We start from the raw sequence: 24,688 nt of genomic DNA on the forward strand, positions 1-24,688 counted from the left end.
TCAGCAAGAACCTTACTATACATGCATTAGTTCACAACATACATACATACATATATATTGTTTTCCCAGTGTTGCGGATCTACAGAGACACTTTCAGAGGTGATAATTACATTAGCATCCTCGACTTGTAAAACTTTACAAAATTTTTTATTACATGAACTTGCAAGAATGGATGCTATACTGTAGTAGTAATAGGTATGTATATATATATATTTATATATGCCTTTGCAGTAACTTCAAAGTTCATTTTCACCCGGTAGCTAAGTTTTTTCTCTGTGTACCGGTCAAAGCCCAATTAGTAGCATGATATTTGGCAGAATCCTCCTCTGCTTCAACTTTCACATGATGTTCTTCGTGCCCCAGGATTGGTACAATTCTTCAAGTTGCAAGGTGTAGATCCTCCTCTCAGGTAATTCAACAGACAAGAATGGCCAATTAAATTTTCATCAGAAGTGCAAATATGGCCAAGACTACAAAAAGCGCATGGGATGCTTGGTCCGCACTACAGATGCCTGAAGTGAACAAATAGTATCATGTCAAAAAAAAAAAAAAACCAAGCAAATATAAAGATAAAATAAACTTGGAAAAATCTTTCTGATTTTTTTTCCGTCAAACGGTCAGGCACTTCATCCAAGACATGGAAGATTAGGTGAAAAAAAAAAAAAACCAAGCAGTCCACTGTACAATCCAATCAATAAGAGCATCGTAATATTATGTCTCTCTTTCACAAAACCACATTTATTTAGAAGCATTATACTAGAACTAAGTTGAGGGGAAGAATGTTGGGTGATAACTTGAAAGAGAAACTTCTAATAGAAACACTCAGTGATGGCACATAACAAGTTGCTTAGAGTTCTCTCCCACCACAGCCACAAATCCCTGCAGTCCCCCCCCCAAAAAAAATCCATGTGTCAGCTGACACATCAGTCATCTGGTTTTGTCATGAATAACTTTCTCTTTGTTTTCAAGCACTGTGAGAGCAACTGATCGTTAATTTCAATTTATGCACTCAAGCAAGAAGAAAAACTAAACTGATGCACAGAGGAATGGATTTTAGCACTTGTCAAGTAACTCCAAAGGGAAAAAATAGTGTTCTTACTGCTTTGCCCAGATGCTGCGGCAGGAAGTGCGGGAATTTTGACAGCTGCAGAAAGAGAAATTTGGAAGGCATCAGAAATGCTTTAAGGAAGAGAATGCATGCCTTCATTTCATACATCTAGTATTCCAGCTAATAAGTTGCAAAAAAATAAAATAATCATAATGTACTCCACATACTCTTATTGCATGATGAAGCTGGTAATTGAGAAGGAGCAGGCCAGGGAGCTGGAATATTGTCATTCAGATCACAGAGGAAGCTCAGACCAGTAGCACTGTCAAATACTGCATCTGATGGCAAGCTAGGCAAAAGGCATCCAGATTCTACACCTAAAAGATGCATTAAGGACATTTGGAAGGATGAAGTAAACACCACAAATGAATATTGTAAAACAACAATAAAAAATTGGTGCCCATGATCAAAAGGTTGTCAAATCTCAAAGATTTGATATTATCCTTCTTTAAATTGATTCCTTTTTTTTTCTTTGCTAAAGAGGAAAAAGCATAATGCTCTATCTCAGAGTTGATGGCTTCTGGGAAAGCAAGGATAGACAACATATCAACTAAAAAATCATTCTTGTACCACGTGCCTTGATATGTAAAAGAAGCTGAGTTTGGGTAGAAGAGCAGAGAAAAGGACATGATGTTCTTGAAGTTTATTATGCAGATTTCCTCAAATTCATCCACACTTGAGGAGCTAAGAGTAAACAATGAAAGCGATGGAATATTAAAGATGCACACTTGCAGCTTCAAATATGCTTAGACTTGGAAGATTTCCCTATAAAACCTTGGTATGATATATCAATGCTTCATTTCTCTAACCAATTGGATAGGGCATCATTTACTCATTTGAGCTAAGAAATCCTGGAAGATAACATGTCCTTCATGTTACATTCTGACAAATCAAACTTGCACCTACTGATAAACGAACCATTAAATGATTCCTGAATTTGGCCTATTCATAGAATATCACCTTTCCTGGCAGGATATGCAAATCAGAACTCCTTAAGGTTTGAGCCCTAAAAGAGTATGTTGAATGAAGTTTATTTAGTACTGACTATCTTGCAAATCCACCAGCGGATTGAAATATTATCAACTTCAAGAATGCTAGGCATGTGTAGGAGCCTTCTGGTCCTTCTTCCAATAAGTCCTAAACTAATTTCTTTGTTTATTTTCTAAAAGCTTTTTAGTCCTGACAGAGCCCACTAACTCTATCTAAATTCCCGTGCTTTATCTTTCCAACATGTATGCATTCATCCTCTGGCATCAGATGTGCGAACAAGGGAATTCTACGTAGAACATGATAGTAAGAAGCTTCTTCTTTTCTTCACAAAAATTTTATAAGAAATGACACAATCAATAGAGTAGGTAGATTACCTTGCGGGGTAACTGGTACACAGTTGTCGAAGATTGCCAGATCATATCATCAGCACAAGCTTATGCATTAGCATCTTCAAAATTTTCTATTTAACAATCTAATATTCAGAGCAGTAAAACAAAGAAAAAATTACCTTGGACTGAGAAGTCTTTGAGACTGACACGACAGAGATTATAAATATTTTTGGTAATATTTGCTTTCTGTAATTTAAGTCCCAGTGATGCAGCACAATTTAAAGCCTGCAAGTTGGTAACAAAACTTTGGTTTTGCAAATGAGACACATAACTCTCCACTGACTTGCAGCAAGCTCTCTGGTCATGCAATTCACTCCCACAGCTCTTTATAACATGGCTCATGTTTGGAAAAACCAGAGGACACACTGAATTAAGAACATAGTGACATTAGTCAAATACAAGGGGGAAAAGAAAGTTAAGTTGAATGCTGCAAGGAAAACAATTGGAATATTTGATCTACACAAGTAATCACCAAAAGCGAGGGAAATATCAAAACACGTGTCAAATTGATATTTTCATCCCAAAAGTTCATTTAATGAAAACACATGTCAATTTGAATGCTGCAAGGAAAACAATTGGAATATTTGATCTACACAAGTAATCACCAAAAGCGAGGGAAATATTAAAACACATGTCAAATTGATATTTTCATCCCAAAAGTTCATTTAATGAAGGATGTTGAGGAGAAAACAGCACGACATTCCAACCACCACCACTGAAGAATGCAAACATGAGAGGCAACTATATTTCACCAAAATTTATGTTTCTGTTATCTGCATGTTAGAAAACAATATATCCCCTAAGATCCTTACACATGCCTGAAAACCTAAATAACCCTATCTAATCAAGATCATACAGTCCTACATATTTTAGCGTATCACTACTTAATGAAAAAGAATACCATATCAAAGAATTTGACCTTCAAAAACTTCAAATTCACCAGAAGTTTGACATGAGACAACACAGCCAAAAAAGTGCAGATCATGATCAATCATCTGGTTCAGAACATCAAAGAAAGATTAATATATGTGATATCCCTAAATTAGCTACAGGGTAGGGCTAGAAATCCTTTTAGATATTTATACTTGACATTTAAAACAGAGATACTCATATGCTTGTATTATACTAAAGAAAAACAGAACCTGTTATTAATAACTGTAAAAATGAGCAAACAGAGCAACTGTGTCACAAAATACATATTGATTTACTAGCAACAGAGTAAAAAATGGAAGTATATTGCAATTTTACATTCACATTTATGTTAAATCACAAAAGAATCTTCATAAATCACTCCTAAGGCCCGGGACAAACTAAATTTCATCATTTTGGTCAGTGGGGGTGCGAGTAGACAGAGAGACAGAAAAAGAGAACAAAGTTAAAGGGACACTGAGTGTACAGTTGGTTAGGGTACTTCTGAACATCATCATGTATTTCAAGGAGCAAGAGATAAATGATATTCAAGATTTTTATTAGGCCAGGCAGCCACAAGACCCAGGAATTGCTTCTTCTTGTACACCCTAATTATCAGTCTTCCCTGATTTTTTTTTGCCTAATTAGTACATCCTAAGTATTGTTTTGTTGTTTAACTGGAGGTATACATCCTTATTTGCAGTTTGTTTAAGGAAACAGTGAAGACTTTTCAAACATGAAGGTCAGAAGACAATTAACTATGTCACAGGTTATTTAACTCCAAAAGAATAGTCTGAAACATGGGTAAATTAACTCACCTTTATTAATTTTGCAATTAGATAGCCCTCTAAGAACTTCTTTTGCATGAGAAGGATCAAGTTTACTTGCCAGCCATCGAAGTACTATAGTTCTGCAATCATTTATTCGAGTTGAGTGGTCAGCTAGTGCATGAGAGCCACCCATGCTCATAAGATCATAAGCTTTTACAGCCAGCTTCCCAGCTGCTTCTGCTATAGCATTCTCACAAACTTGCTTGCAACATTCATTAACAGTGTCAATCTTCCCACAGGCTGCAAGAAGACTAGATGAATCCACTGTGCTCTCAAATGCATTAACATCGCTGACTGGGCAAGAACCTTCAGTAAGGTTTGATGGATGGATGGAGCATATACGGGGCAGAGTGTCATTGGCACCCTGACCCACTAGAATTTGCTCAAAATCAGAAAGGCAGGGTTCTGCAAGAGTTCCATTTAAAGCAAGCATATTGGTGTCCTTACTAGATTGACCAACAAGGACAGTAAGAGTGGCATCTACTTGAGGGCAGCATATAACATTAGCTAGATATGGTGCAAAACCACCCACACAATCAATTGATGTCATCCTCATCATGCTTTCCATGGCCGCAAAGTTTAATATGCAGACTCCTGAGAGAGAGAGAGAGAGATAGCTCAACGATGATATAGAAATTTATAATCCTCTTGAACTAAAATGGCAAAGATTAAAAAAGAGAAAGGGCAGAATCGAACCAGATAGTTTTGGTATACTGCTGTTGGTGAATGGTGAAAATGGAGAAGGTGCCAGGAGAGGAAGAAGGGGCTGAGGAGCTTCACTGGGAGATATTTCAGGCAAGAGGGCATGTTTTCTTTGAGCTATCACAGAACTTTTGATATAACTTGATGAACTGCAACACGATGTAAATAAGCCTGCATAATTAACATGTGTACATGAGAGACAGTGGGAATAAAGATAGTACTCAATTTAACTATAAAATCAATGGCCAAGGCTCATGTCAATTGCAATTGTGTAAAAGAAACGGAAATCATCATATACTATCCCAGTATGTAGCAGCAGAGTAGAAGATATTAGTTCTAGACCACAGGCAGGAAACCATACAATCCAACTTCAAGACGAATTTCAATCAAACAGACAACTAGGTTCACTGTGACTTTTCTTACATTGAAGATTTGAAGTGGAAATGATTGACAAACAAAAGTACTAAATGAAACTGGAATTGATACTCATACAAGTTATTCGGAAAATTAAAATCGAGCCGTAACTGTAACAGTCCTAAGGTAGCGAATTCCTTGTCGGGTAAGTTCCGACCCACATATCTTTTACCACGATTCAACTTCCCAAAGCATAAAGCATGTGAGAATGTAGAGAAACGCACATATATTCTAATCTGCTTAGATCTATTTCATACCAAAAAAGAAATTGAGTTTAAATCCAAAGGACCAATAAAGAAAACTTTCATACTTCTTCATGAATTTCATTATATTCCCTTCTCCTTAACATGTTTCATTGTGAGCTATAGTTTTATGTTTGTCTGACCCCTTCGAAATTTCTCAATTTAAAGGAAGGCAGATATCAAGTGTATAATGGTAGTCACCAAAGAAGCTAAGACAGGGCTTAAGAGAAGATTATCATCCAAATAAACTAATGTTAACGCTAGGAGAAGACACCTTATAGCTAAATATTAAGGTGGAAGAGCCCAAAGCCCCGTACTGGAATCCATAACTATTCAAGGCCCCCATGTGCAGCTAACTTAAACAGAAAGTGAAAGGTATCTACAGAAAGTAAAGAACAACAAATACGGCCAAGAAGTCTCAAGCAAGATCATCTTTTATGCGATGTTATTATACAGTTTCCTAAGCCCTGCAATCTTCCAATCCTAACAAAGGAAACATTTTCCCCTTTTTCTTCCCAACATAGACCGTTACTTACTGAGAAGTACGTATCTCCATCAGAACAAGCATGCATTTCTGCTCTGCCATGTTAAAAAAAAAAAAATGACGGCCTTTCCATTTGAGGTGTCATCCTTGCGTGGGCCATGCACTTCTTACTTCAACATCTATTATGAATTTTTACTTTATAAAGATTGCTTGGCAGAATTGTAGCAAGAAAATAAGATGATACTCGTTTGACATGCCTAGTTGAAGCATGTTACAGACACTGACAACTGCCTTCAAGTTCCCAACTTTAAACCCTAATTTGGACAAAACAGCAAAATAACGCCACCCTATCCTACCTCAAAGAGCCCCAGTAATAGACGTAAACCAAGCTAGCAGAGCACACAAGCAAACTCTGAAACCGGGGTTGATCATCAAGAACGGCGGTAATTTAAGTTCATTTTCTAGTCCATCAAATAATGTTTAGGTTACATTAAAATTTCAACAAAGTGGCAGCCAATGCAGCAATTTCACCCCAAAGATAACCTTAAAGTAGCAATTTGCAATTTTAGCCTCCACAAGCACTCACAAAACCAACAAAGCAAGCAAATAACCAATTCCAGCTAATTCTTGGGATTAAAGAAAAACTAACGTAAACTCTAATCAAAACCCATTTAATGTTACGAATAGATCATTAAAGATGCATTAAAAACCAGCCAGGAATCAAGAAAATGAGGTAAGAATACTTACAAAGAAGTAGCAAGAACACAGAATGAAGATAAAAATTGGAACTTTGAGGCTCCCCTCCGCTCATTCCTGCCCCTTTTGCTCTCATACCACTTCCAAACTGAGTGAGGCACTAAAAAAGGGGGAAAACAAAATGCAAGAAAAGAAACAAAAGGGTTTCAAAGCAAAAAAGGAGTAGTCTTGGAAAAAAATCCCAGCTCAGAGACTAGCTATAGCTGCAATGTGAACGTGAAGACTGGAAAGAATGGAAAAAAACACAAGTGGGCTGGTGAGGAATGTAAAGAGGGAGAGAGTTAGAGTTGGGGGCAGCCATGAATGAGGTGCTGAGAGGGCGTGGGGACAAAAGCTGTAATTAGCAATAGCTGTCTGAATATTGTGAAGACCCCACCCCAACTGAACTTCTACTCCTACTAATAACTAGAGCAGAGATCAGAATGGAGAGAGAAAGAGAGATAGAGAGCCAGTTTTAATTACTATTAATTTCTGGGAAACTCAGACACCAAAGAAGTCCCCATAGGCCATAACCAACAACACATCCCTGCTGCATTAAATTCCATTTAATGCCTTTTTTTCACGCTTTGTTTTGTCTTGTTTTAGCTTTCTTTCATAACGCGCATGATTGGCACGTGATACTCTTGACGCCTATACTTCGCATTCACTCCACAGCTCCACACACTTTCTTAGAGATTTGAGGGTTGACTGTTCGAGTCATTTTGTTTAGCCTCGATCATGCATGTGATTTCTTCTTCGTGTAACAAAAAGCTTGGATCACCGCCACGACGAATCAGGGCATGGCCACAAGGATCATAGATCATTTACAAGATTCTTAAAAATCACTAATTAAGACAGACAGTTGTCTTAATTAGTTGTCTTAATCATAGATCATTTACAGTTGTTCGAGAGTAGAATTCGAATATATAAGTTCGATAGAGTTTGAGTATATAAGTTTTTGGGTAAAATACAAGGAATCCCTTGTGATTTCGCGAAAAGACACCTCATCCTCTTATCGTTTAGAAACCTGCACATAAACACCATAAACTTTATAACTAAAGTGCAAATTACCTTTTGAACCGGCTTAGTTACCGGCAGAAGGTCAAATACCCTGGCAGGCTGTCCAATTCCTTCACAAAAAAGAAAAAAGTTACTGTCCAGGGAAACTAATTTGTACAACATCGACCAAAGAGATATCTGCGATTCGACTTCACTCTCCCACCCGATATAAGCATACAGAAGAGAGAGAAGGCAGAAGCGAAGAGATCCGCAACACTCCTCCTTTCTCCAGTCTTGCAATGGTATCAGCAGCATGCGACACCACCAAAGCAAATTTGCTATGAATCAGATTCTGCCATACAGATTGACAAGAAACGAGCTTTGTCAGGAAAATTGGTGCTGATAATCACGTGAATGCAGATGTCAAAAAGAAATGTTTGCCAAGCTTGAGAAGATTGAAAATAAGAGATTGTAGCTGTTACGGACTTCGAATCTGAGGAGAAGAAAGTGCAGTGAGGCTTGTTAAAACAGAGACCCAATGCTTCAGGTCTATAGGAACAACATTGATGAAAGAGGGAATATGGTATCGCAAGATTTTCCATTCAAATTTTTTATTCTGAGTTTGAATATCCTTCAGAACACTCTGCAACATGAGACGACCTTTAGTAGTGAAGACATACCTTTCATTGTTCAGAAACGGGAGAGTTGAGTTCTAGCTTTACCATGTCTGTCATTGAATGGATCCTCAGGTGAAAAATTGCTAAAATACATAACCAGTTCAATTTCCATATATGGCAAGCAAATTTAGTCAATGAAATTCCATCTGGAAGTTGTAAATTTTTAAAAACCAGAAGACACACGGATCAAACACTTTATCCAAAACCTGTGCCCACTTAAAAAGCAAAAAGACAAAAAAAAAAAAAAAGGAATTAGCAGAAGTTGAAATACTGGTCCTGCGGATTTATTTACTATTTGTATTTGTAGCCCTGGGTTAGTTCTTCACTACATTAATTTCGAAGAGATCGGTTAATTTTGGCTCAGATCTTCTTTAGCCTTTGGAATTTGTTTGAACCTTGCCTGAGTGTAGCAGTCAATGAAATCCGATGTTGTATTTTCGATTCTTTAATCTGTAGTGGATTACTCTCCATTCATGGGGATCGAGAAGGGTGCTGTTCTGCAGGAAGCGAGGGTCTTTAATGATCCTCAATTGGATCCTAGGAGATGTTCACAGGTCCAGTTTTCAGCCTGCCTTGTTACCTGATATTCGACCTGCACATCCGGTTAAAGGTCAATTTTCACTTTAGTAACGAAGTTTAAGGTGTTTATGTGCAGGTTTCTAAACGATAGGGGAGTAAGGTGTCTTTTCGCGAAATCACAAGGGGGTTTCTTGTATTTTACCCTAAGTTTTTTCATAAACAAAGAAACGATCGATTCTTTTGAACTAAATCAACTTATATTCATGATTTTGGTATGGTTAGTATACCAAAGATCATAGTAAATCTTATGTGTCCGTCAGAATGTTTATAAACTTTTCCAATACAGTTTTAAATTTGTCATTTAAATACAGACACTTACATTCATTAACCTTCAATTTAATTTTTATAAGAAAATAATATGTAAGACCTTGATTAATAAGTACCCGGAACATTCATTCATTGGGCAATTCCAATAATTATAGTTGCCACAGTTGATGACATTAAGAAGGAATAAAATGATCCATTATCTTAACTAAGTGGGTTCTTTGTCTTTTGATTGTCCTATTAAGGTTGGAATCTCTCTTTGCTCAATTTTTTCGATGCCCAATTAAGGGAACTCGTGATCATGAAGTTTGTACAAAATGGTTCGTACACTAATTCTTCACTTGTCAAAGCAAACCAAAAAAAAAAAAAAAAGTGTTGCAATATCCCACACAGTTTTATTTATCTAAGAGTTGATATTGAAAAATTTCAACATTTATTGTTAATAGCTTCTAAGCTTAGTAAACTTCTTGGCTAACTCTCTAAAATATCAATTCTATAGAAAAAAAAAACACAAAACAATTTATTGTACTAAATTGAGAAATATTGCATGGCAAACTAGAGCAAGTTGAAGAATTTCATGGACTACTTCTACTTGTTGATATGTCTATATAATTTATGCATCTCAGGAGCTGGTGTTCGAACTGCAACTAATATAGAGAAACTCTAGGTCCTAATTTTTTTTTTCTTTTTATGGATGGTATTTGAGATTTGAGAAAGATCAAAGAATGAGGGACTTAGTTCTATGGGTTTGGAGTCTGCAACGTTATCTTGTTGTGGGCTTCATTTGTGTTTGGTGAAACACGATGAACCACCAAAAACTCTCTGGGCTTCAACTGAGTGAGTGAAGACATGGGCGATCAACAGAAGGCCCACTGTAGCTGCTACGAGTGCAAGGTGCTCAACTTTGTGATTTGGTTTTAGTTTCAGAAAGAAAGAGGTCCATGTAGAAGCCCAAGCTTTAACAAACTGTTCAACTCTATGAATGTTGTGGAATAGTAGTATTTTGCCTTCTTGGAAAGGAGGCCTGTTAAGTTGGGGTTTCCTGTGGACATAGTTCCCCTTTCAACTTGTCTTGGCAAAAAAAAATTCTTGGTTGTTTGGAGGGATTGGTGTTTGATCTTAGAGTATGATACGTCAATGATCAATGGAGCTCCTTGGCAACTCGATTGAGTTAGATTTAGTGGCTTTCAGGCACCATAAGTATACTGACAACAACGAAGCGTAACTTAGTTAGTAAAACGCTTTATCTGTAACTGACAAGTTACGAATTCAAGTTATCAAGAAGATAAGCGGAGGATCACCATTGATTCTTTTAAAGAAAAAAAAAAGTGTATATTGACACAGAGGATTGTATAACCAAGTTAAAATGGTACCAGCTAGAAGTTGTTCTGTTAGTCATCTCGGCTCAAAGTTCACTTGCGCAATTGGATGCTGTGAAATTGAATGTATCAGTGATGGATTTACACAGCCAAAATATTGATCTTGATCCCTCGAAGGATGTCCTGATCCCTCGAAGGGTGGCTCCCGCTAAATATCCACAAAGTCCTTGGCGACATCATTATTGCTATTATTTATGACAAGGAAGAAGGCAATGGAACCACTGGTTCACAGCGATCGTAAGCCTAATCAAGAGACTTGTGTCTCTTTCTGGTAAAAGTAAGCTGGAAGCTATTCAGCATTTGGGAGTGGGGATGCCTCCGGGCTCCATTCTTCTCTACTCTATAGCACCCTATTTTTTGTCCACTTGTACCAAGACGGCCGAATCTATCACCTTCCACTAAAAGCATTTTGGTTTTTCCTATTTTCTGGATTTTTGGGACCTGGAATGGATTGGAGCCCTAGTGCTACTCTAACTTGCATGCAGTAATTTAATTTTGCTTATGCTATTCTTCTGATAATTAAAAATTTGGACGGATTTGGTTGCAATTACTACTGCAAGCGCAAGCAGGGCATGGTTCGGGATCATAAGTCCGAAATTGTTACAGATTGTCCATCAACGTAGTTTTCTTTCACATGAACGGAAGAATTTAAGCACTTTTTATATATTTTTTTTGTTAAAGAAAGAGACCACAGTGAGCTGATTTTGCGTTGGCATTCTACTTTAACAGCTTTCCACTTATATCCTACATTGATGAGATTATACCAATTTAGTTGAAATGGGTAAATAGCCGAAGATGACAACTAACGGCAACTTGGTACTTTAGGTGGGGATATACGTCCACAGTACACCCGTCATATACAGTTGTGACTTGCAAACAATAAACATGCATCACCGCAGTACATTGCTTATGCTAAACCCCATGTTTAATTTCCAATTTTATTTTCACGTCAGAAGATTTGAAGTAACCGAACACTAGGTACTCACAGAAATTATTGAAACCTTTAGATTGAATTTTTTTTTCCTTCTGGCAACAGCAACGACAACAATCTACCCTTCTCCCATACCAATCTACGTTACTAAAAATAGGAAGATCAAAGGAGCTTTGTACGGAGAGTTAAGAGAGGTGAATCACCAGATCAGACAAGCGTATTACTGCGCTCTCTAAAATTTTTAAGAAATGAAATACTATGTTATATGCACTAACTAGGGTTTGAATTTCCGATCTAGCACACGGGAAAACTTTAGATTAATGGAGAAGCGGTTGTTCAATGTTCAAATATTTCAGGGCAAGATGGTTGTAAAGTGTCAAACCGATCTTGTGCTTGAAACTGAGTTGTCCCTAAGAAGTCCTACATAATACTAACCACTTTGTTGAGATATAAACTTACATGTTTTCTTGGTGATCAAGATTAATCATCACCCAAAACTAGCAATAGGGACCCTCGTCTATCTCGAGAATTGCTTTTTGCAAATGTATGGATTGTTACATTAACTCAACTGTCGTGCATTCTAGAAGTGCTCAAATAATTGACCTGCATTATTAATACTAGTACAACTAGCTTTCAAGTTCCATTATATTGAAGTGTATACAATGTGGATTCACAAATTCATGATCTCATTGAAGGCAAAGAGAATATGGTAAGATAAACAAAATTACACCACTTTTGGCTTTCTTTTTTTTTTTAGGCCACCTAATTTGGGCCAAGTGCGAATTCGCTGTGTACCACTTTGATTGCTTGATGCAAGACACACTGAATATATGATCTTTTAAATTTGTCATAAATTTTTAGTACTTTTTACGAATGAAAATCCACAACCTCCATAAAGCTCTCTGCCGTTGGACTAATCAGTAATCAATCTTGGCCTTTTGATCTAGCAATGATCGAAACGACATTTTAGCCGTCGAACCCTGTCTGACTCCAGACCGCATCTCGGACCCTGCTCAGGTCTCGGCCCTTGAGAGTCCGACCAACGCCCTCAAAAACAGAATTTGCGGCCATTTTCCGGCTGCGTGCGTACTCACGCGCCAAGTACTCGTGTGGTGGAACCCACTCCGAGTCCTCCTGATCGTCTACCCCTTCATCAGAGTCATGCAAGGACTCGACTGAGTCAACTCGATAAATTTTTGACCAATCAGGTACGTTCACTGGGGCCGAGGTGGCCATCTGTCGTCCATGTGGCGACGAGATGCTGCCATCCTGCCCCCCGCGAAGCTGGTGGACGATCCTGTGCGACGACGTCGTCTTACCAGCATCTTCGAAGGCCAACGACAAGCCCCCCACATGAGGCTGATTGTCCGCCAGCGAAGGATGCCGGTGGCTCCTATAACTACTCAAGCTTCCATTACTCTCCGAACCGGCGCTTGGACTCCACGCTCCGTGAGAACCGTTCATTAGCTGAGCGTCCCTGTTGACCATCCCGTCAACCATTGACCAGACATCATCTTCCCCTAGCTCAGGCGCGTCGTTGACCCCTTCTTGACCTTGATGATCGTAACCGTAGCTCCCTAAGAACCTTTCACTCCGACTGGTCGTCAATCTTCTGCCCTTTGCCATTTATCTTAGAGATTAACGAAATCTTTATTCCTTTATTTCCCTGCAAACCCAATTCAAAGCTGCAAAAAAAACACAGTCTAACTATCTTTGGTAGCCGGAGTCTTGATTTTCCGGCGAACCAAGTTAGAAACAAAAGCGTACGCGTGTGCGTTCAATGATCATGAAAACAAGTTAGCTTCATTAGTAAATTATTATAGTGAGAAGCAAAAGCGAATAATTTAATACTAATAATACAAATACTAATGATAAATGCCTAGACGGAGCTGGGAAGGGAGAGGGGTGGTATATATAGAACTGGCAAGTGCATGAGAAATTTGAGGAGTGGAGGTAGTTTTCAAAAAGACGTGAATTTCATTTGAATTTGGGGCGAATTTTGTCCGCATTTCATTGATCTATGACGTCGCAATCAAGGGCAAAAGAATAAGAATACTAAACTATGGAGAGGATAGAAGACCAGCACGAAGCTGCAAAAATCAGACCAACAGTTTGCTCTGCTGAGCTGAGAGCGGTGGTGGCCACAGCCATGGGGGAGATAGCAACGCGCGTTTGGAAAAGAGTGGAGAACACGTGGCACTTTCTAGTAGTTGCAAATTATGGTGGTCTTAGTCTTTTTCTCTTCTTTCTCTTTTTTTGGCTGTGATGTTAACTTCTTGTCTTGTGGATTCCTTATTATTCTTCCACAAAAAAAAAAATTGACAGAATGAATTTTTAAAGTTATCTGCTGCTGCTGAATATTCTACAAAAGGTGGATGATGCAGGTAAAATTGAATTGATTATTTCTAGTTATCAAAGTTCAAATTCGCTCAAAACATATTGCAATTTTCACCCAAAAAAACGGAAAAAAGGAATCTATTCTTAAAAGCAAACAAAAATAAAAAAAAAAGAAAGAAAGGGGACACGGTTCAGTTTATCCTGGAGATTATCCTTTAATACGATTTCAATCTAGTATGCGTAAGGTTAAACATGCTACTGCAACATGATATCAAAGTTGAAAAAAATATATAATCTTTGGGTTGACTTGGTTAGAATAAATCAGACTAGTCGGAGGAAACAGTACATGCCAGATGATCCATTCACCTGGAGGTTGTTGATCACTTCATTATCTCGCCACTTTGCTGCTTCCATAATTAGCTGGTTAGGGTATTTAACCAGGTTATTGCAAGATCTCTGATTCGATTTTCAAGTCCTTCAGTTTTCTTCTTCTTATAAAGTTTGAAATCTCCCCTTAACAAAAATAAATAAATAAAACGCTCATCATTGGTCAGTCCAACTTTCAATTGATTAAAGTAGTTGTGCATATGTAAGAAGCCGTGATCGATCTTTAAGTTTGATTTCAACAAAGTGAAGAACACGAGAAGAAAGGGTTTACACTTTGTAATTTGGAATCCTCAAATTTTGCATTTAATGTTTTCTTTTGCTAACAAAAGAAAGAAGCAAGCAGGTGATTAATGGCAAAGTAATACTCCAGGAAAAAGTCGTTAATAAAATTAGTATGATATAGATGTCAAATTGCATTAGTATGATGATGCACAATACCACTATAAGAATAAGTTTATTGTACTTCGCTAAATTAATTTTGAGAGTCAACAGCGGATCAAGTTCCAATTTTGAGTCTTTCGGGAAAGAAAAGGTTTCAATTCCAGAGTAAATCTCGAAAATAGAGAAGTAAACATGTACGGTATCACTATCAATTAGATAGTCGATTTAGAATATTGGATGCATTTGGTAAACAAGGATCACGGGCAACCGTTCATAGCGGTTTTGCGCGTAACTTTATTTGCATACGACGTAATTTTATTTGCACAATGTGTAACTTTAAAACAAATTTTTATGAATCTCACACTTATTGTTAAAAACGAAATATAATAAATGATCTGGACCGTACAATTTTTTTGGACCAAATCTTGGCCATGAATAACTCAGGAGTGGTCCTTCTGATGACCGCTCCTGTCCCTCATGCGGTAAACAAATTGAGTTTTAATAAGTTAAAGACTTTTGATTCTTTTTTTTTTTTTTTGTGTGGCAGATGTAAAGCTTTTTATTGCGTCAATAGAAGGACAAAATGTCAATGTGAAGCACAGTTTGTGGTTTACTATTATTGAATATACTGATAATGAAAGATGGTTGAAAATGGGGAATCTATGGTGGAATAATTTCAAGTGCGTGTATTATTACCGAAAGTTGAAAGTCAAAAGTAGTTTTCAAGCAATTAGCGTCACGGAAGGAAGAACTATAACATCTATATCTATACCTATACTATATATAAATGAAACCAGAGCCACCTTATGGTGCCCCATCAGTTAATGTTTTGCTATTTTTAGTTTTATCATTGGATAAAATGTTCCCATTTTCTAACAAAACAAAAAAAAAAAAGAAAATTGAACTAATCTCCAATCTTTCCATCTTTTCATATTTTGAATTTCTTCATACTTATCAACAACTCTTTAGAATTATGAACATTAACTATTTTTTTCCTCTTTTCTTTCTGCCTTTTTTCTAGTTTTTAAATCATCTCAACTCCATGCAATTTTTTCTCTTTTAATACTATAACTTTAAAGAAAAATTTCTTTTGTATATATTTTTAATTTAATTAGTTGCACATACATCGAGTGTGTGTTGATCACTAGTATCCATACATATAGAATATATATATATATATATCTATTTTTGTGTATCTGTGTGTGTCTATCATCATTGAAATAAGTACTTTCTCTCTCCTGAATGGCATGCCAAAATTAAAGAAAATTGTTATTTTACTCTTTTTTGTATCATACTATTCACTAATCAATATTTTCTTTTTTTCTTTTTCTCTCTTTTCTAATAGTTTTATCTTTTTTCACAAATTTAAATTATTATTTTTATCATGGTTTCTCTCTCCTTAAGAATATTTATCTTATTTTTTAAATATGAATTATATTTTATTCATAGAGAGTGACACATTTTTTAGATAAATATTGAGTGACTTTGTTTAGTGGATTTTAATTGTTACATAGTAAATTTATTAATGTTGCCAGATTCAGAATATATGTTCATGATAAAATGGACTGTTGCATTTTCTGTGCTCAACTAAATGCATATATGTAATAATCATTGTTAAGATTTAATAATTATCTCAAAAACTATCCATTAATCTTTTGGTATACCTTGGAGTATTTGATGAATATTATTGTATTATAATACTTGTCACTATAGAAGTTTTTAAATATTGTCATGATAGTTGAATGGTTAGAATATACTAATTTTTTTTTAAAATAATATTACTTAACCAGTATTAATATCTTTTTCATGAATTATTCATGCTTGCCAACTTCAACAACTAATCCAAAAAAATAGAAAAACAAAAAATGCCCCATGCATTAGCACTGGTTAAAGTACCAGTTATATATTACGAACCAATTGTAAAGTATGAAATTTGGATCTCACATCATAAGTATGGGATTTTGATGATTTTGAACTCTCTAACTCAAAATCTAGCTTTTGAGTGGGTTCTTTTAAGATTTACATTAATTTCCGAGATGAAATAAAATTTCTTTGTGTTTATGTGGTTAAAGTAAGTTTGAAGTGTTTTCTAGGTTGTTTTTTTTTTCTTTCTTTCTTTAAAACTGATATATTGGCTTCTAATTGTTTAATGTTCAAACCTAGTCTATGAAGAATACTCGAAAAGAAAAAGTGGCTTATATATCAAATTCTAAACAATTCTATTTAGTGTTGTACGAAATTAATTTAAAGTGGCATGTACAAATCACACGTACAATAATGAATTTCAACTTGCATTAATGTCCTTCATTTTGTATAACTAACGATCGTACAGATTTTCACAGTGTGTATGTCAGAGCTTGATTATTCTTATGCAAAATCACACATGCAGAAATTGAATGAGTTATTCGATACAACTAACATTCTTGGTTTCGGTTTTAGTCACGGTGTGTAGATGTCAAATATAAATAAATTCTAGCAACTTGATAAAATGTTAAAATCATTAGCATCTTGAACTTCAAGTAATTAACAGAGCTTCAAATTTACCCCAATTTTGTTTGTTTCGAAAAATGCATGCGGTTGAAATCCTACGAGCTTCGACCTGGCTTTCTTAATTGAGACGTTTCCGCAGCCTCAGATAGACTTGTTTTTTGTCGTAACGATAGATGTCCTATAACCTAATCTAGTCTAGTCTAAGGGGAAGGGGAAGGGGTTCGATGTGAGTACAGATTTTATCGATGAAGGTCAATTAAGACCGCCATAAATTGTGACAAATTTGTGGAGGCAGGGATTAAACCCCTGACCTCTAGCATCACCTTTAATGGTCACCATGACCACTGGTCCAAATGGCCAGTGGCAGCCTCAGATAGACGTACGTAGAAAATTTCCCTAGCTGTGAGAGGAGTTGGAAAAAAGTGAAGTCTGTGATGATGGGGCACATTGAATGGTTGAGGATGATTTTAGTGGGAACATTGTGGATCCTACAATTAGCTTGTCTTTAATGGAATGAACAAAAAGCCTCATCATCCTTTACCTTCCAAGGCACTTTCACGCTCAAAGATTCAGAGGTCCCCTTACAAAACTCCAGAAAACCTTCTCCCCTTGTACAAGAATAAGCTCACACACACACACACACTTTTGACAGTACGCTGTACGTGCATATAGTTGCTGGCTACTGCTGTCCATAATTACATATGCATGAATCATGATACATATATTGACTATATCTACTTAAACTTTTCCTAGTTGATGCGAGTCAAGCTCCATGCTGATTTTTTTTTTGTGGGGGGGGGGGGGGGGGGGGAGGGATTGTGGATTTCTGTTGAAAACTTGTGTTAACCACTACGTACGCTTTTGAACATGTTGATGATCAGTTCCATTGAGTAAATATGTTAGGTACTGGTAGTTGATGCTAGTGAAAACTGTAAATGGCAGTGGAGGGAGAGCATTATCGGGGACCCTCCGTCGATGGCCTTATTTGTGTGGAGCAGTAGAGGTCAGAAACCATTTGATTTTGGCAGTGACCGGACTTTTTTGGACCCTCATGAACCCATTGGCTTTGCCTGGCGTTGGACCCATGCATGGTTCTAAGTTCTAACCCTCTTGCTGCCGATGCTGTCTAGCTCTGATAGTGTAAAAATAGGAAGTATCCGATGCTAGTGTTGTTTTTTTCCTTCTGGACTGAGATTGGTTGTGGAATTCCAACTTACGATCAATGGATCGAGGCAGAGGTTGAATCACATTCTGCTACTATACAAGATTAACAGAAACAGACAAGAGCTGAAGTTTCAATAATAGAGGCTTGCTCTTCCGTTCACGTTTCTGCTGTAGATGGTGGTATTTAACGTTCGATGCATGGAAATGAATTTTTGTAAACTTGGAATGCAGTTATGAAGTAAAATTTGATGGCTTCACATTAGGTTATACTACTGTGATAAGAGTGATTGCATTAAAATTTTCTCACCGCAATAAAATCTATTTACTTTCAGCATCAAATGTCAAGAATTGACTATTGAACTGCTTTTTTTTTTTTTTTTTTTTCACTAATAGAGTAACAGAGTGTATGCACTAGTGTATAGAAAAAATTAATATATATTTTTTTTGTATAAATGAAACTCCAAGGCTTAATTACCAGTAAAAAGGAAGGAAGAAGGAAAGGATTCGAGGGTCAAATCAGGAATCTCAATGATGACCTAATTTTAACTTAATTTCATCTGCAACTGAGGGGGTTCATCCAGTCATTCGTGTGTGTAAATTACTTGTGATTAAAAAGAGAAGCAAACCTATGATTAATTTAGAAACATAAAGAATTGATACAATCAAGATTTTTTTTTTTCAAAATAAAATATACAAAGCATCTCATAATTTAGAACACACAATTTGTTTTCCACCCAAGAAACAAAAATCAAAATGGTCATGAGACGAAAACCTTGAGTTCACAAACAAGTACAGTTAAGCATATGCACCACAGCATGCATTATGTGGAATCTTGCATTAAAAAAGTCTTCTACGATGATCTGCTATATATAGCCATCATTTCACTTGGTTAATCACTTTTAGATGTTACACATCGAGACGATTTGCATTCTTTTCACTAATCAAAATGTGTAACCATCAAGATATATAGTGCACTCCGTCTGTCATTCACTGCATAACCAATTGCCTCAGATGTAATTGGCTTTTTCTGAGGCTTCTGTAAATTCTTCCACGAGATGACTCCAACAACAACGACCATATATCGCTTTCAAAAGGGCAAGTGTTCGCTCATTTTTGCAGCAAGGAAAGAAAAAATTGGAGAAGTTTGAGACTTTAATTTGTTGTAAATAAGAAAAGGCCACAATCAATCAATTATTCACCACTACGTTGAACTCTCCCACTTGAAAAGTTAATTTCCACTTTTCTTATGAATTATACTACATTCTTTGGAGAATGTTTCACTCCTAGTTACGATGAATGAGTGAGAACCAATGTACCTATCATATCATCATACCTTGTTTTTCTCATAAGAGTTATCAAGTACTAGTTCTTGTTTAGACCCCCGCCCATCCTAATTGTTGAGTCTAGTCTTTTACTTACGTCCACGCTTTCAACTTCTAATGACAAGTCTTTATGGATAATCCACTAAACGTGGATGATGAGAAATAGGTGATAATGATATTTGACGATGTAAGAGTCTAATCAATTAAATAAACACTCATAGATGGAGAATAAAGAAGCTCATCAATAAACGAAATTAGCAATAATCATGACCATACTCCAAGAAGGAGTCAAATCACTCAGACTATAAAACCATAAATTGAGCGTAAAATTTCAAAGGGGGTGTTCAAGATAATATCCTGAGTATACTTGTTTGAATGAACCCTTGTTTGGATTGTATTTTTTTGCAAAAAAAAAAAATTATGATTTTCGCAGACATATTTTTCAATCCTTTTTTATCTCATGTACATCAAATCACCGCAGTATATTTTTCTATAAAATCTTCTAAAAATAGTAATCCAAATAGGCATGACTCAATGATGTGAGTTCTGACTCAGCATTTAAGAACATCTTTCTCCATATAAAATAAACCAGAAGGAAAAAAGAGAAAAAAACAGCAAACAAAGAAGGTGAAAAATTTTAATAAGCACAAAATGCTCACATGCTTTGTTCACAAATCGACAAGACTATCCAAAGATGATTCATAATTATTAAACATTGTGCACGAATGTTAGTTCAACTTTCTACTATGCAATAGAACCTTTTAATTTGTTTTGTTTTCTTTTTCTTGCTTTTCAAATTTTTTTCACACATAAATGGAAGAGAATTGTAGGGCTGTAATGAATAATACAGAGAAAATAAACTATATATACACCGTTTTTATACCGCGTGAGCCTCTATTAATCAAGTTCATGATTCCGTAGGGCACTTTACAGAGACCCCAAATGGAATCATACATATATTTTTTTGGCTTGAACAGACAAGATTTGGGGTGGCACAAACCCTTTTGAATAGAATCAGGATCTCGCCTGCTAATCCCCCAATTGATTCCCATGTGATCTCATGGTTGACAGATTGATTAGTTTTTTTTTCATTGAATAATCGTAGTAGTGTTGCATCTACTTGAACTGGCAGATTACATTTATTAATACTATCACTTTGGCTTGTCGGTTATGCTGTCCCCAATTGATTGAGAGCCATAATCATTAGTACTTAAGAAAGTATTGAGGGTATTGAGAGAGTTTGTGTATGGTGCTTAGTGCAAATTTTTTCCCAGTGCTTTGACAACTTACAGGAGAACATATATATATATATATATATATATATATATATATATATATATATATATATATATATATATAGTTTTTAACATTCTAAAGAAAATCCAACTGATCTATGGTTAATTTAATAGTTGGATAGGGATCTTTCCAAATTGGAAGATTTGGTAATTTATAATATAGTCTCTTCAACTTAAAAATAATTACAATATAGAAAATATTGATACCTTAATTCCAACTTTGAATAATTAGGGTTCGAGTATTTTTTTACTTCCCCAATTCGTGGACATTAGAATGAGGGCTGGTTCAATTCTCATCATTTCCTTTGTAAATTTGGTGAAATTTGTATTTTTTTTTTTTAGTATTCTTAAACAAGACATTATTATTCAACAGTCTATGATGATATTTTATATAGGGTTCACTTTTGATCCCTTCCGAATCAGAATCTAAAACAATTAAATAATGGTAATAATCACCGCTTCCATGACTTATTTTAGTTGAAGATATGAAATTGGATCCCAGGTCCAATAATGAATGTACTAATGCAAATTGAATATGGCTGCTGAATTATGAATGTCCAGTGTCCTACTAATGATTATTTTAAATGCTAGCAGCCGGTTTAGAGAAATTAATTAAGTGATTAATTGGAGTTAAGTACTACTAAAACAAAAAAAGATTTAAATTTATTCTGATTACATCATAAACACACAAATTGTAATTATTTTTTATTTCATGTATATCACATCACAAAAAGTGTTATAATATTATTATTTTAAGTAATTTTCTTCAAAGAATCTCCCATATTTTGTAGTTCAGTGAGAGATGGGGGCTTTCTTTCGGGACAAGGGGTTTTTGTCAGAATTGTCAGAGCTCTTAAATATGAATGATACAGCAGCCAATGGAATATGAACCTTGCACAAGCGTGGCTAACGTCAACTCAGTGAACTTGCAATAGATTCTAGTAGAATATACAAATGCCAGAGCTACTCGCTACAAGAGCGCGTGTCTGTCAGATTTCTTGATCATTGGATACATGGAGATTCTTGGGACTCCAATTTATTTCATTTTGTTTTATAAGTTGGATATATTCTTTTTGGGATAATCAATATTTTATGCCATTAAGCCTTGAATAAAATATATGGTCTACTTTAACTACAATTATGTTTTTGGAATTTGGGCCTTGAAAGCTTTATTTTCAAAACAGCCGAATTAATAAAATGAGTTTTTTCTTAAAAATTATTATTCCCTTTTCAATTTTTTTCACAATACTCATAATTACTTCATGCACCTAAGATTACACATTAATTTTCCTTGAAATTCATAACTCAGCATTCTAACTTGTAAATTATACGTATTTTTGTTAGGTTCATAATTAAGGATTGTTTTGCTATGCCAAATTGATTTGAGAGAGAAACAAAAAAATAGTGCTTAATTAATATATTTAGATAAGGGTCTATCACGTATTGATTTAAATCTTTGGGTCAAGATTAGCTTAATCTATTAGGCTAATGATGTTATCCATTAGTCTCTTTCATGTGCTCGATCTCTCATTTTTTTTCCTAATAATTTTGTGTGCATCACTTTCGAAGTAGCAAATGATTGGTAAAACCTACCATATATATTTATATTCGCATCCTTTGCTTGTAGGAAAGAAATAGAAAGCGAAACAACAGCCTTCTTTACAAAGGTGGCAGATAGGATGGCGATGCCGTTGTTTTGCCCAATAGCCAATACAGAATTGCCGCAACTCCATGCAAAAAGACATCATCCCTCTCGCCATCCCTAATAATTCAGACAACCACATAACTTGATTAAGTCATTTTACAGTGTCACATACATGCACCGGTGCCTCGAAAGGTGAAGGATACTGACACTTGCGTTCTCTCATTTTGCATGATATATATTCATCATTCAGATGATTTTTTAGAATTTCAGTTTCTAGAATAATTAAATGATGTTCAAATGGAGAAGTTGTTTACTGCTTGTACAGCTCCTGAACTAATTAATTTTAAGCAAAAGGGCCTAGATTGATATTCCTTAACATAAGTTCACAATGATGAGAGAGTTACATCTCCGGTGCAAGAATTCAACTCCTAGTTATCCACAGTGCAACCCCACAAATTATATAGCAAATTTTTATTAGTTTCGCGGGAATCCCCGCGGCGAAAGCGGGGCGGGGGTGAGGGGAATTAAAGGGCAGTGGGGCGGAAGCGGGAGAGGGGGAGGGGTCCCTTATCCCAATCCCGCTCCGTTGCCATCCCTATATATCTGCTCTTGAACAATTTTCAACTGACATCTGTAGGGGACTTTTGAGAATAGTAAAATTGTAAAAGTGTTGATAAAACAAAATGTACAACTATGTACTGCAATTAAAATATACTATTATTAGTTTTATCATATTTGATAACTATTATTTGTTCAATGAAAAATCCTCTCTAATCACAGGCACCAAATACCCACGCGATGCGCGACACTCCCTCCCTAGTATTAAACACATGAATGAGTTTAGCTACTTGTAACCAGAGAAGGTAAGAAGATCCAGAATAACCCATTCCCAAACAATCAATGGAAAAGAAATACAGTAAAAGACAAAGGAGTTTCAAGTTTTGACCCATGCCCAAATGAGTCTCAATCAGTGAGGCCAGGGAACGACTCCACCACCGCCAATCAGCTATTCCGGGATGCTGATACCGCCACCAATGGCAGCATAACGATTGGTGCCTGGTGGGCTCGTTTTTATCTTAAGCGTGACCAATCTACAGAATAGGCCGTCAGAACTAACAACACAACCCACTCGGTCTTCTTTCTTGGTAGGGTTTGATTAGATAGGACCCTGCCCTGCATGTGCCCTTGTGCGCGTCTCATTTTCTTGATGACGACTCTTGTTCAAACAAATAAGCTTTTTTTCACGTTTTGTAACTATTTTAAGCACTTTATATTTCCTGCCCTTTTTGGTTTTGATCTAATTTATGTATACTTGTTTGAGTTTTAGTTGTAAAACTTAATTATTTCAATCAGCATGTTCAATTTTAGGTATATAAAACCTTTCTAAGGGTTTTGCTCCGTGCAACAAAACATTTATCCTGATTGTGCATGTAATTAAGATATATTCTCTTTTTGTTTTCTCAAGTTGAAATTAGTACTAGTACTAAGTGGTTCCTTTTCATCTTGTTTCTTGTTGCAATGTACTTGGTCTACTTGAAATGGGCTCAATCTCTCAAAACTTTCCACAAACAAATTTTCTTGATGTAAAGATAATTTATAATAGTTTGAGTGATAATCGTTTATAACCTCAAAGTTATCATGTAAAACTTTCCACAATGAATTATTTGGAGAGCATGATTATCAACCTTTAAGGGAGGAGCTTGCGTTCTTTGGTCAAACCATTGCACGCAATTAAGAAATTCATCATCGACAACGAAAAGCTTTCACCTTCTACTTTGTTGACCATTTATGCAGTAAGGATCAATCACCCCATGGGATGCCATTTTAGTGGTCTAAGTACAGCCTTCCAAAGACATTTTGTTGATTAATCCAACTTCAAGCTTGTTATGAATAAGAAGTGAATCTCCTTTTATATATATATAAATATATATATATATATATATATTTTTTTTTAAGTCATAAAATATACGTCTCACAAGATTCTTGTCAATTATTCATCATTCGTGCGACAATCTCAACTTTACCTAACTTTTCT

At 35.9% G+C, this 24,688-nt stretch overlaps 2 protein-coding genes across 2 annotated transcripts; both read right to left on the reverse strand.

Annotated features, from left to right (window-relative positions):
• Nucleotides 1–7,775, reverse strand: LOC113709458 (uncharacterized GPI-anchored protein At1g61900-like). The gene is made up of 8 exons (XM_072065459.1): nt 6,816–7,775; nt 4,923–5,099; nt 4,215–4,820; nt 2,607–2,852; nt 2,473–2,484; nt 1,276–1,425; nt 1,100–1,144; nt 1–512 (listed from the first exon to the last, which is right to left on the reverse strand). The coding sequence occupies exons 1-8, from the start codon at nt 6,898–6,900 to the stop codon at nt 436–438; spliced, it is 1,398 nt and encodes a 465-aa protein (XP_071921560.1). The 5' UTR covers nt 6,901–7,775; the 3' UTR covers nt 1–435.
• Nucleotides 7,776–12,219: 4,444 nt separating this feature from the next.
• Nucleotides 12,220–13,532, reverse strand: LOC113710321 (protein S40-6-like). The gene has a single exon (XM_027233264.2). The coding sequence runs from the start codon at nt 13,256–13,258 to the stop codon at nt 12,599–12,601; it is 660 nt and encodes a 219-aa protein (XP_027089065.1). The 5' UTR covers nt 13,259–13,532; the 3' UTR covers nt 12,220–12,598.
• Between the last annotated feature and the right edge of the window lie 11,156 nt (nt 13,533–24,688).

Source organism: Coffea arabica, chromosome 9e (assembly GCF_036785885.1).
Source record: "Coffea arabica cultivar ET-39 chromosome 9e, Coffea Arabica ET-39 HiFi, whole genome shotgun sequence".
Lineage (NCBI taxonomy): Eukaryota > Viridiplantae > Streptophyta > Magnoliopsida > Gentianales > Rubiaceae > Coffea > Coffea arabica.